At 39.0% G+C, this 14,124-nt stretch overlaps 1 protein-coding gene across 1 annotated transcript in view; it reads left to right on the top strand.

The window, feature by feature from the left end:
• The window catches only part of disc1 (DISC1 scaffold protein), a 54,093-nt gene extending 40,386 nt beyond the window's left edge, over positions 1 to 13,707 (top strand). Inside the window, exons 12-14 of the mRNA XM_059359185.1 lie at positions 672 to 716; positions 8,963 to 9,080; positions 11,658 to 13,707. Of these exons, the coding sequence (XP_059215168.1) occupies positions 672 to 716; positions 8,963 to 9,080; positions 11,658 to 11,872 (378 nt within the window). The 3' untranslated portion in view covers positions 11,873 to 13,707. The remainder of the gene's footprint in view (positions 1 to 671; positions 717 to 8,962; positions 9,081 to 11,657) is intronic.
• The last annotated feature ends 417 nt before the right edge of the window (positions 13,708 to 14,124 follow it).

Below are 14,124 nucleotides of genomic sequence, written 5' to 3'. Positions count from 1 at the left end.
GAAGAAAAATGTATGGAAAATGTCCTGCTAATGAGGTAGATGTGGGTGTTTTTATCTCACAGCTACAGACAATAGAAGAGTATTTTCTCAGTTGGGTGCCAGAAAACCCTTCGCAGTCTGCACCTAGACAACCGCATGTGACAGATTACACGTTGCTGTGAGATGAATGTAATTGGAGAGAGTGAAGACAATCTAAGTCCTGTGGCTGGTTCAAAATTGCAGCGTTTAAACGATGTGATCTCAGATACTGTAGGAGCTGTATTGTTTACCGGAGAGCAAAGCGACGAGAGCATGAAGTTACACGATTTGTGATTAAACAACAATAATTAAAACTTTGCTGATTATTTGTTGTTGCTCTGCCTTCTTATGTACTTACTTACCCTAAAGCCACAAACAATATGTTAGCCTCCAATAGGTACAGTAATTATCTCCTTCCTTAGTGAAGAATGTACAATTACACACTTTGAATACCAACAAAGGGAACCTGCAGTACAGATGAGCCAGTTAATCTATTTTCTCCCTGTCAGTTTTGGTGATGAATAATTACAACCTCTCCTCATTATGATGATGCTGCACACATACAGTACACAGCCAACATAATTGCATTTTCAATAATTCATGAGCAGGTTTATGACTGTGTGGCCTCAACAAATGTTTCTCTGTTGTTGCAGAAATTGGAGGAGTTTCTGTTCTGCATGGAGGACAATCATCCAGAGGTTGGTAATGCGAACACTGTCACTGTGTGCTGGAATGTTTTCAGTGTAATTAAAGTGTCAGTTGCATTGATGCTGGGCTTACTGGGAATCCATTAGTTGACCTTAACTTAAACATGACCTCTGCTGCCTTCCTGGCTGTCGGATCGATACTGATCTACATGAGGAGCGACGGTTGGTGTCGCTGACTGACTGAGTTTGCACAAAAGACCTTTCTGTATACAAAGGAGGGATTTGCTGAGCATGTATTCTCCTTTCAGCACCTTCTTGCTTTAAATTCATACATTTATATTCATTCACACCTGGTAAACCACATGGTAAAACGATGCCTGTACCAGAATACACTGATGTGAGTCTGATAATGTGTGTAGGTGTAGGCATGTCTTATCCTGCTTTCATAGTTGGAATTCTCTCCATTTTGGAGGATAGTATAGCTGTGGTTGCTGTTGGTTGCCTTTCCATCACTGGTCCAATAATCGATTGTCTGTCAATCATTCATCATCAGAAATTAAGGGTGCACCGATTGCAATTTTCTGGCCGATCACCGATCATCGATTTTTAAAAAGCCTGACCTGCCGATTCCGATTTTGGACGATACGGATTTTTTTATAACTCACATCATACACCTTTAATGTTTGAATCTTATTTTATTGAAAAACAATAAAACAGTAGTATTTTTCTTTAACAAATAAAGGAAATCACAATGTCTGAGGTAATTAATAAAATATTGAACTTTAAATAAATGTCAACAATTTACAGGACAAACTAACAAAAGAACTGCAACCATAAATAAAGGGTCCTGAGTTTTGGGTATCGTTATAGTGCAACAAGAACAAATGTTCTTAATTTTCCACTCCACTGTGGCTTACTATATACTAAATCTCCTGTTTTTAATTTATATTTAATGTGTAGTGTTTTGTGTTAGTTTAGCTGTCCTTTTTGACACAGGTTTACAGTAAACAGCTAGCAGATGGCACTCTTGTGCCTTATTATGGATCCCACTGCATTTAGAAACAAGACCGGCCCTCTGACGCTAGGATTGGCCTTTCAACTGGCTGGTTAGCTCAGGTTGGAAGTCATGGGGTCAACAAAGATCAAATGTCTAAAGGGTAATGCTAACTTTAAGCTTTCCTCTAGCTCTGCCTTAAATCATTGTCAGGGTGGTGAGGTATGGAACACAGTTGCAGACTTAACTTAAAGTTATCCAAGAGGGATAACCACAAATACTGCAAGCGATTGGATGGGAGAGGGGGAAATATCTAAATAAGGCAGTATGAAAAGATATAACAAGCTCTTTTCAATACAGGCTTGGGTAAGGAGGGAGACTAAGCAGCTGACTTAAAAAACAAACTCAGGGAGCAGAAGATAAACAAAAACACAAACATGGCTGCCAAGGAAGCCTTTAAATAACACAATGAGCTGGGTTTAATAATGGCCCAGGGCAAAGAACCAACACATTAGAAGACACAAGTAAACACTAGGAATAATCACTAAATACTTGAAAATGGAGGAGATGCTCTCATTGCCTCTGAAGGTGAGACAATGAGTCAAACAGAGCACTGGAACACACACACACACACACACACACACACACACACACACACACACACACCTGACACTGCACTGAGCTGATCACAGATCCACACTGAGAGGCAAGTGTGATTACCCCTCACACTCATTGATTAGAAATGTTTATCAAGAATTATGATGGTAAATCTACCACCGTTTTTATTATAAAACTTTTTTAACCATAACTCTAGGTTGGACAGGGTGTATATACGACAGTGACTTTTATACGTGAACTTTGAATCACTTTGAATATTTGAAACCCTAGCTGACGTCAAAGGCCTGAATCTGGATAAAGTATGATGCATCACTGAGTCAAATGAAATGACGGCTGTTGAATATATTGTGTCTTTGTCTTGATGGTGTTGTGATAGCGCTGTGGAGAAGCGGGATTCTCTGCCTTGCAGAGTGTCTGACCTCTTTCTCCTTTCCATAATGACTTTAAGTAAATGATTTCCACTTAGCCGCTGCCAAGCTGCCACAATGGAGATTGATTGGTGTGTGTGTGTTAAAGTGTGTGTTTTAGCACTACTCTATTTTCTTGTAATCTCTACTAATTGTTCTTTTATCCTCTCAAGGTCCTTTCATCCCCCTCTTCAAACTGACCCACAGCACCAAACAAGAATAGAGATTTTATTTAATAGAAATGTTGATTCGATTTGTATGTCATGATGTCATGAAATGATCACCAGTTAGAAGAGAAGATTTAAGCTTTGTAGATATTGTTTTGTTTTTGCAGTATAACTTACAGGTTATGTTACATAAATCAAACTGCAACTTTAGAATGTCACTGCCAATCAAACTTCACAAAGACAAAGTTAGATAATTTTACAAAAGTTGTAAATAATAGTGGATAATCGTGCATTGTGGGATAGAACACCAACAGAACACCCTAAAATAGAAGATGCATCCTAATTCAGCTTCACACTTGAAAAGTGACAAAATGCTCCAAACTGCCAATTTGCTGATTTTACGAGTGTTCTGTTAATGAACACTATTGTCTCACAATGAATGCCAAATATTAAAGCAAACTGTGAATGGTGGTCGGACAAAAACCAAAAGGTTGTAAATACAACACTAAGTTTTTGTATAAAAAATGTTGTTTTCTCTTTGTGGAGTTGAATTGTCAGTGACATTAAGTAAAGTTTCAGTTTGATCGATGTCTAAAGGTGCATGTATTGTATCATTTCCTGTTAGTATAAAATAGATTTTCTCCCGTACTATCTACTAAAAATATGCACTATAAAAGACTGATAGAGAAGTTTACAATTAGTATGTCAACATGGTCTCACAGGAATCCGTGAAATAGCCATGGATTCGCTTAACTCAAAATCCGTGGTATAGCCACGGAATCACTCAAATTTCCGTGAAACTGACACGGATTTCTCTACAATGCAAGTTAATGACAGTCATATCCCGTGGCTATTCCAACATACAAAGTGATTATGTACATTCACTGAGTGAATATTTAGAAAATAAAACATATATTTCTTGCTAGAAATGTGATCAAAATCCATTTTTATGCAGAAATTAAGTCAAAATATTGATTTTTTTCCCTAAAAATGAGAGAAATGTCCGCCATGTTTTTCCTTCTGACAGCCGGAACCTTGAAAGTCACATGACTTGGGAACGAACCAATAGGAAAAAATACCAGGTTGGGATATGACTGTCATTAACTTGCATTGTAGCGAAATCCGTGTCAGTTTCACGGAAATTTGAGTGATTCCGTGGCTATTCCACAGATTTTGAGTTAAGCGAATCTGTGGATATTTCATGGATTCCTGTGAGACCAGGTTCAGTATGTAGTAGGGGTGTAACGGTACAGAAAGGTCTGTTGGTTAATGCAGTTTGGGAGTCACAATTATGTTCAGTACAGCTAGAAACCCCCTACCCCAAATGCTTTAGGTTTAGATCGGTTTTTTATTTTTTATTATTTATTTGAAACAGACAGTCCACCAAGTGTCAAAGACAGATGAAACCCTCTCTCTGGGGACTGAGGTTGCATTTAGCCCACTGGCAAATTTGTTAAACTATTTTCCTAATAAAAACAAGAAACTTTTTAAACACTTCTGTATTACACAGTTTGAACACTGGCAGGTCACAGCAGGCTATTCACTGAAATTGACTTGAAATTAAAAATACTAAATCAATAGATTATTAAAACAGAAAATGTGAATTATGAGGAATGTTTCAATTAGTTTTACCTTGGTTATATTTGAACATTTTAAGCAGCCAATCTGGGTGATGCAGAGTAATGTGCACTAGCATGTTGGATGTGTTTTCATTTACATTCTCTGCAACTGTGGAGCAATGCAGACCCACCCATAGACTGTATAATTACAGTGGTTTTTGTCACCTTGACGTCACACATTGGTTTGTGGACTCCAGTTACGAAGGCTTGAGCTTGTTGTGGTTTATGGCTGTCGCAATATACTTTTTTTTTTTTTTGCAACCTGTGCGTGCATGGCATACACCTTAAAGTTTCCGAGTGTTACTCGCTGGTGACCTTTTGTCACATTATATGCATATTGCGTATTTTGTATGCAGTTGCGTGCACCTAACCATAACCCATGCACTGTAATGGCTCTGTAAAAAATGCTCAAACCATGACAGCCCTAGTCTGCAGTATGGAATTGGAACATGAGAAACAAATGCAGGTGGTTGTAACACTTCAAGGAGACCTTGGGAAAACATAAAAGAAAGTACAAGTTATTTATTCTGCACACCTACTTTTTTGAGTATAGTTAACTTTTCCACTGTGAAAAACACCATTCCTCTAAGCCTGCTTTGAATAAGTGTGTAGTACAGAATTGGGACACAGCTACAGACGGTACCACCTCATACTGTCACTGCACATATTTGTAAAATGTCCTTGTAGACGGTCTTGGACGCTGATTTTTAAGTGTGGACAGAGTAACTTACGAGCAGGGCGTCGCTAATGACAAAGACACCAATTAATCACAGGCTAGTTAATTACTTTTTGAGTTAAAATGAATTCAGCTACTTTATTGTTTGTACAAGCAATCACGACCTTGAATGTAATACCAGTGCAATATCACTGCTTTGTATCGCCCGCTCGACACAAAGCGCCGGGCCTAACAGCACCCGTGGGAACATGCACAATTACCTGCTGTCTCTCACTCATTATTGCTTAAATAACCATACCAGTGCATACATAAGTCTGAATATTGAATTTGTGAATAATCTCTTCATGCTCCTGCAGACTGCTTTGTTTACTTTTGGCTTAATAACATTAGCACTAATGTGCATCAGGAATCAACACGCCAATACATGTATGCCCGGGATTCTATTATACAAATTGACGTGCTGTTGAAATCTCATTTCCCGTGTTTTCTTGTTTGTCAAAAGCAGGTGTAGCGGAGAAAGTAATTTGTACTGTTTTGATTGCCAGCGGGAGCAAAATAGCTTCTTTTGAATAGTTGTTTAAAAGGTTTGTGTACTAAGGGATGTTTTTAACCGTGTCATTCTGCACAGTGAGCTTTCCTCTCCTATCCTGTGGTTATATTGACTTTACAAATGCTGACTGGAGGCAGTAAAGTATAGAATCAATCAGCTGAACAAACACACAGCTCTTATCTGCTAGAGGAGCTCCTATAACCTTGGTAAACAAACAGCTCTGTCAATCTATAAGTTGACTGTCTTGCCTCTTGGTATAGGAGGACAGAGATCTCAACACATAAGATGAAACCTGAGGACAGACTGTTTGCTCATTTAAGTACCTCACACACAGAAACACCATGTTTTCTTTAAAGCTTTTGTCCTGTGGGCTGTCCTGCCTTTAAGTCCTACTTAAGTCTTTAATTTTATCAGGGAGGACTTGTACATATCATCGTGCCTCAGGCCTGTTGTTGTTGTACATTTCTTTTGGGGTATTACATCATCCGGAGTAGGAGTGCTATTCAAGGACAGAGACCAGAGACACGACTTTCCAGTGATTGTGTTGACACCTCTGAGCTACAGGGAGTTGGTATTTTCTACCTGCAGCTATGAGTCAGATTAGACTTTCTACGTGTTATGTGATGAGAACAATGAGTGTGCGTGCACTCGTATGTGTCTATTTGCTTGAAGTGCGTGTGTGCACTCGTGCGCGTGCTTTTGTGTTCTCTTTGCTTGATAAGTGTGAAGAAACTAGGACACAATGTCTGCAAAGGGACATGTTCTAATTATGGCCAGCTCTGCTCTCTGCGTGCCCTAGTGCACTCTGCACCACCACCACCACCACCACCACCCTGACATCACCACTATCCTGCAACGCACACTCAGCCTGGCAGCATCCTCAGGTGATGTGTGCAGATGCACCGCTGCATGTTGTGCACACCGGCCCCCCTGGTGTGTCTTGTGTAAATTATGACCTTGGCATTTTCCCAAAAAGAAATTTTGGCAGCCTTGTGTCTTTTGTCTGCCCAGTTATTCTCCACTTCTGACTGTCTGGTTAAGCTTTTAGTTTGAAAGAGATGAAATGATTGGTGGGAAAATTTTTGAAGAGACCTACGTTGAGTTCTGACTCATCGTTACAAGAGCACAATTTAACATTATTAGAACTTTAATTAAAGAGAGTCAAGAAATGCTGAAAAAGATTGATTGTGTACTTTTCATACTTGTAAACAGCCATCATTATAACTGAAGTAGGGCTCCATACACTACCTCTAATCAGTCATATATATATATATATACTTAAGCTGCTTTGCGTCAGCCCCTTAGCTGTAATAGAATCATGGCATGGCACAGCATTTAGTTACGCATTGCTTTTATGAAACCAGTCATTAAATATGGCAATATAAAAGTTATACACACTAGAAAACATAGTCACAGGTTTTAGTTTGCTAACTTTGTCATCGTGTTTCAGTCCATTAGTCTGGTGATGCTTTCCTCTAATGCAGGGTGATATTGAATTGTGTAAACTAAAGGAATTAGACGTCATTGTTGTGTAATCATGTTTCCTAAATTGAGCTATCCATTTTACAGATGATAACTCTGTAGCGACGTTTAACATAAAGTTAATTATAAGTATATTATGGCTTTGATTACTTTCCTGCAAGATATTCCAAGGCACATGTTGTGAATTTTTGTTATTTGTGTAGCTGTGAAGACTAATGAGCCTTATATTGAATCACAAGATACTGTATCATAACATATCATTACTCTTGTTGTTAGGACCCAAAGGCACAGCAATGAGGCAGTAAGTGCAAGAAAAGTATAGTTTACTGAACAAACGGGCAGAGTCCAATCCAGGCAAACAAATCCAAAAAGGGGCAGTCAGGTAATCTTTGATTGTCTGAAAACAGGCACGCAGGGTCAAAACAGGCAAAACCAGGTTAGGGTAATGAGTAGATTGCATGGGCTGAGTGGAGGATGAGAGCAGAGCAGTGGTGTAAAAGTATTTAGATCCCCTACTGAAGTAAAAGTACTAATACCACACTGCAAAATACTCCAATACAAGTAAAAGTCCATACAAAAGTATCCGCATAAAAATGTACTTAAAGAAACAAAAGTACTTGTTGTATAGAGAGGCCCCACTCATATCGTTATTATAGATTTGTTCATATACTGTTATGAGGTTTAATGTCCAAAAAATGTCTTATCGCTTTAAATTTATCATGTTTTTATGTTAAATCTCGACCTGAAAAGTAACTAAAGCTTTCAGCTAAATGTAGTGGAGTAAGAAATACAGTATTTGTCTCAAAATGTAGTGGAATAGAAGTATAAAGATACATAAAATGGAAATACTCAAGCACAATTTTGAGGTACTTGTACTTTATTTAAGTACAGTATTTGAATAAATGTACTTAGTTACATTCCACCACTGAAGGAGAGTTAGTCGAAGCAAATGACATACTAACAGCTATAATGCTTTATAACGTGTCATTATTTTCCCTATAGTGGCATTAACAATGATTATAGGCATGGTCATAACATATTCTGGATTGTTATGATATGGGTGATTTCAAACATGATATTCAGTTTACTGGTCACAACAAGCACAACCTGATGTGAAAACAGTTGTGAACGAATAACCCTGATAATGTGTTTGAGACTCAACATTTTTATAAAACAGAAAGAAACATAAAGTATTGGAGCACAAAAGAAAGGTGCTGGATTTGAATGATGTGGGTGTTTACCAAGCAGGGAGGGGCCAATGAAAGTAACCAGTTGCATAATGGGAATTGAAGGATTCAGTGTTCTTGGAGCTTGATCGGTACTAGAGACTAAAAGTCAGAATATAGTTAGGTTTATGGAGGTGAAATACTAATTCACTGGTGTACCTTTTTGTGATCCACCTTCTTAACTTGCAGCATTAATTAACAGCATGTTCTTTCTAACTATTGTTACATTGTGTTTTTGGTATCACAAAATATTATATATATATATATATATATATATATTATATATTATATTATATTCAAGATACCTACAAAATGTTATACTAATGTTTTATTTCTTAAATACAGGAGGAAAGTCTCCAACCTTGTTTCCCTGATTACTCTTAACTTTTCACTATTCCTATTTTAAAACCCTCATTATTTCCTTTCCTTTGTTGTTTTAGGCTTTTGTGTTTATTCCTTTTCAATGTCAGACCCATACTGTATCCAAACCATTGCAGTTTCAAGTTTTAAACCTCCCCTCCTTTCCTTGCCGTTCATTTCATCTCTCTTCCTTGCCAGGACGGGTGCAGCGAGGTTGCAGACCTGACAGAGCGCTGCGAGCTGATCAGTGACAGACTAATGACCTTGGAAGATGAATTGCAGACGGCCATACTGAACCGGGATCAGGCCCTCACCCATATCCTTTCACTGCTCTCTAAATATGCATACATCATATAAACTGACTGTGTACTATCTGTGGGTTTGTTCCTGTCTCCGTCCATCCATCTCAAAGACCTAGTTTCCTGGAGACCTTCCAGCTCTCGAAAGTACACATCCAAACTGGCTTTAGGCTGACTGATGTTCTGAGACTTTACCTTTTGAGGAAAAATCAACCTGTCTTATCTGACATTATGGGTCCATTCAGGGAGGGAATTGAAGATAAACCGGGATCAGAGGATTTTTTTCTTGACAGGCTGGACGTGCCACCTGGAAAATGAAATGGTAAAAGTCCAGGCGAGGTTATTAGAGGGCGCTTGATGCAGGCTGCCAGTCACTACGGGCTGAGATTAAAGTCAGCCGACAGGGGCAGCGCCTCGACAGATAGAGGAATGTCACTGTAATGACTCTGCTCCAGTCATATCTTAATGTCCGTCCTCCTGCTGACCCTCCCTTTCTCTCCTCGCGCCTCCTCTCCTCCCCTTCCCCTTCCCCTCCGTCTGCTCACTTCCACTTGCTGGATGTGGCTCGGAGGAAATTACAATATCCATGATAATGACTCAAATGAAACTGTTGAAGCTGATTACAGGTCACAATACATCATTTTCTGCGCTAATTAGAAAGCTGATTGGAAATAGATTAGTGTGTTTTTCTCGCTCCACTTTTCCCCTCTACACTGTGGGCTTATTAAGACAGATAGAAAAGGTGATATTTCTGCATTGAGAAGAAGACATTTTGCCACATAACCTGTTGTTTGTTGTTGTTTCTTTCTTTCTTAATTTATTTATTAAGTGCCAAACCTCGTTTCTCTTCAAACACGGGCTGCCAGAAATACTTTCCTAATCTGAGGAAAATATTTATTTTATTCCAGGACCTCTAAAAGCTGTGTTGCGCAGCGTGTCCTTCACTCTCTGTTGAAATGTGGCCGGACTTTTTTCCACATCTGATTAGAGATTCAAGTCCCCCGCCGGGCTGTCAGGGGTCAGTACAGGCTCCTCCACTGTTTGCATGATATGAGTGCAGCCTGGCAGTTGGAGATAGACAGATTGGCCTGCTTCTCTCCACGTCTCAGTTGCTGTGTCCTTACATGCCACTCATCCCAGGCTTTTGAAGTCAAAGCAAAAGCACTGTGGACACTAGAGGACACTGAAGATGCAGGACAATATTGTTGTTGGGTTGCAAAAATTGAACCGAGAGTGGACTCGGGATGACGCTACTGTTGCCATAGTGACAAGAAGATCAAACCTCCAGTCTCTAAGGGTCGTAATTGAGTTCCTTCTCTCAATATAAGGAGGTGAATGGACAACCACAGAGACTGGAATTGGGAAAAAAACAGCAAAAGGATGTTGTTAGTTTTAAATAGCTTTAAGATGATTCTGAACTTCATTGTCTCACTTGGACCATGTTGCCTTAGTCGAACCGGCGGCAGTATTGATGTAAAGCTCTTTTTAGCTGGTTAATTATGAATGATGACAATCTGTGTCCATTCAGACAGTAAAACGAGCCATCAGGCCCCATCTGCCATCAAAGCCATCCCTTTGATTTGCCACTTAAGATGGACACTCACACGATTAATTTGAGTTTCTAAGCAGGTTAAACAATCCCCACACTGATGACAGCCTCTATCCCGTTTCATTGATGGTTTATGAATAATTTAGCTGGGCAGTCTGTTTGCTTGGGCCCCCGCGCTGCCACCCAGCCCCACTAGACGAGATGAGCTCATGAATAGTGAATTGGATGGGGTTAAATTGGGTATGACTTGATGATCTGTCCCAGTAATCCGTTTGCTGGCCAAATTGGAGATTGATGACTTCATCAGGTTATGGCTGTCCTCTGCTATAACTATTAACCATCAAGCGCCACAAGTGTCACAATTGCCCAGATATTCCTCTTCTGGCATGCTTTTTATTTACATGTTGAAGGAATAGGGTTTTTGAAGTGGGGTTGTACGAGGTACTTACCCATGGGGATGGATGGGGGATCAGCTACATGAATTTAGGCCATATCATTTTAAGTGTAAGCTATGTTTAGAATATTTTCACCATGTTACCTTGCTGTCAGACAGACCTTTTCAACAGACAACTGAAGCCATTATCTATGCTCTCTTTAAAGCCACCAGCCTCCATTGACAAAAAGTAGTGAGTCTAAGTTACTTGACGAGGAAAAAACTTCCACAGTACTCCGTTTTAAAAACGATCACAAAAACCTTTATTCCAAGAGTGTTCAATGTTGATTTCCCCTATCAATAACTATGCATGTTAAGTAAGATTTCCTTTATTAGTCCCACAAAGGAGAAATTTCCAGAGTTACAGCAGCAAAGTGGATAGCAAATAACAATAAATAGTAAACAGCAGTATAAACTAGAAATATAAGAAAGATATTAACAAATAAACAAGTAAGAAATATAAAAAAGTATTAACAATTTACAATATAAATTGTTAATACTAATAATATGTAATGTTATAATAATATATAATAATATAATAATAATAATAATATATGTAATATGTGACTCTCAGTTTGTGTCTGCCATATTCTTCCTTAACTCACGTTGCACAGTCGTTGGAAAAGGAGGTTCAGGAAGTAAAAGCCACTTTACAAACCATGCTCGCACAGCTCAAAGAGGAAGAAGAAGAGGTGGAGGAAGTGGATGAGTTACAAGATGATGACCTCATGAAAAATGGGACTGAGGAAGACGAAGAAGAAGAAGAAGAGGAAGAGGAAGAGCAGGAAGAAGAGGATCAGTATTTCAGTGACAGCTGGGGCATTTGAAATGGATGCTCGTCATGTTTTATGACCACTCACACAGACTGGCTCTCTGAGAGCCTGACCTCAGCTTTGCAGTAGGAGTGACCCCAAATCCATTTACTGTAAAGCCTCACTCAAAGGGCTTCACAACCAGCCTCTGTGGTACTGCTGAAAGTTTCCAGTACAAAGCCTTGGAGAGTCTGTGTATCATTTCATCCATTTAGAAATAGGAAAACATGAAGGATTTTGATAATATTTGACACTTTAATGCAAATTTCAGAAGTTCCTCAGACCTTGCCAGCCTAAGTGTAACCAGCTAAAGAGTGCCTTTGGCCAACAAGCCCAAATAGTGATTATTTTTTCAATGAAAATGTTTTTGGATACATGTTTTCATGAGCAACTAGATGATATTCAGTTTAATATTTAAAATTTACTGTAAAAACATTACTAATGTGGTTATTTGAATATAAAGGGTTTTTCAGTTGCTCTGGTTTGCTGCCATGAGAATTGATCAGCCTTAAAGCAAGACTGTGTAACTTTTGCTGAACAACAGTAAATTGTGGCTCTATCTATTCAGTGTTTGCTAATATTAGCTAACATTAGCAACATATACTGTATAATAGAAGTGGCTAAGCCACCGTGACATCAGTTATTGGTTTGTGGACTACCGATTTGAAGTCTTGAATTGGGCGTTTTGGCCGTTGCCACGTTGGTTTTTTGGAGACAGAAGTGACCATATTTGGAATGTTAGCTAGCTTTGTTAGCAAGGTGCACCGGTAATTCACCTTAAATGTGATATTTATTGGAATGCTGATTTGGGCTAGTGCAAAACAAAATGTACTTGCTGAAAAAAATAACAGGTGACTCCTTAAAGTGTCTTTTATTGCAACAGAATGCTGAACAAGACATTTTTAAGTGACTTACAATTAACTATAATGAACTGAACAGTGTGAAAGGGCCAACGTTCTGAGTTGAAACAGGCAAGTTCACGGCTTTTTAAATGTACACAATGCCATGGATATGCAAATCTAAGTCTCTGTCCTGATTATTTCGAAATAATCATAATTTTTTTTTGTTTTGCAAGTGGTGGAGTTGTCCCCTGCTGGCAATCAGGAATAATGAAAGGTTAAAGTTTAAGTTTGTAAGAGCAATTATATGTCATTTTTTCTTTCAAAAGTTACACGGTCTTGCTATAAAAATCAATGTGTAAAACAGTACATTCCCTGCAAGCCTGACTGAAGCTGAAAAATCACTAATCGCTCACCACAACAACCTGTTTGAATTTTGCCCGAGGACCAAGCGGACAATCTTTTACTGGTAACATTCTTGCACATAAACTAAAATGTATGCTTAATTTTTTTTAAGGTCAGCTTGGCACTTTTGCGTGTTTTCTGTACGATTGGACTTCAGTTACGTGTAATTCTGTCCATGAAATAACTCATTTGTGGTGCTACAGAATGTGAGCTAACTTGAACACTTTATTATTGTTTTTTTGTGTGTGTGGAAAATGCAATATTTTGGTTATTTTTTCCTCCTTGTTTTAAAGCACTGTATGCATGCTTGGAGAGATGTTCTGTATTTTAAAATACATCTGTCACAATAGTTAAATTGTGTCATATGCATGTAGGAAATATTGAAGGATCAGTGGACACATAAGTATTTGCAACTGCTGTTTTTTCTCCCGCTGATTATGTGTTGTTTTACTTTATGTATCTTCATTCCACTGGGTGGTACAATTTTTGTACTTTCACCCATTAATCAGTTTTTTAATTTACTGTGCAGCTTGAACCTGCTGTATCATATTTTATATTTATTCCTTACAGCATCACACTAATTACAGCATGTACCATTCAGCCTAATGTTGTGTCCTGCTGTTTTCTTCATGTATTGAGTTACAGCCCCTCTGGTTATTTCCCCTCATATAAAATGTGCGGGCGTGCTGCCAGGCAAGTGAGGGCAGTGGTGACATGTAGGAGATATCAATACGGTAATAAAGGTCCTCTAGTGAGGTCTTTAGGGGATACATGGGCTTCTATTGTTATCTCGCCTCGGCAGCGGTGGTGTGGCTAATTGGGAGGCAGCCTCACAGAGGACATGGCAGGGGGAAATGGGATGATGTTGCTTTGTCTCCATCTGATTCGGTGCCCTGTGTTTTTGGAGCAGGGGGTGCTGAGGGATCCTCGGAGGCGTGCCTGCAGTCCCGCGCTCTGGGTTGTAAACACAGCTGAGTGCTCAGGGTTTTTCCAGCAGTACAATGGGTCTTTCTCACATTACTG

Source organism: Centropristis striata, chromosome 20 (assembly GCF_030273125.1).
Source record: "Centropristis striata isolate RG_2023a ecotype Rhode Island chromosome 20, C.striata_1.0, whole genome shotgun sequence".
Taxonomy (NCBI): Eukaryota; Metazoa; Chordata; class Actinopteri; order Perciformes; family Serranidae; genus Centropristis; species Centropristis striata.
Note: the sequence above shows the minus strand (reverse complement) of the source record. Positions and strands in the feature narration are given on the sequence as shown.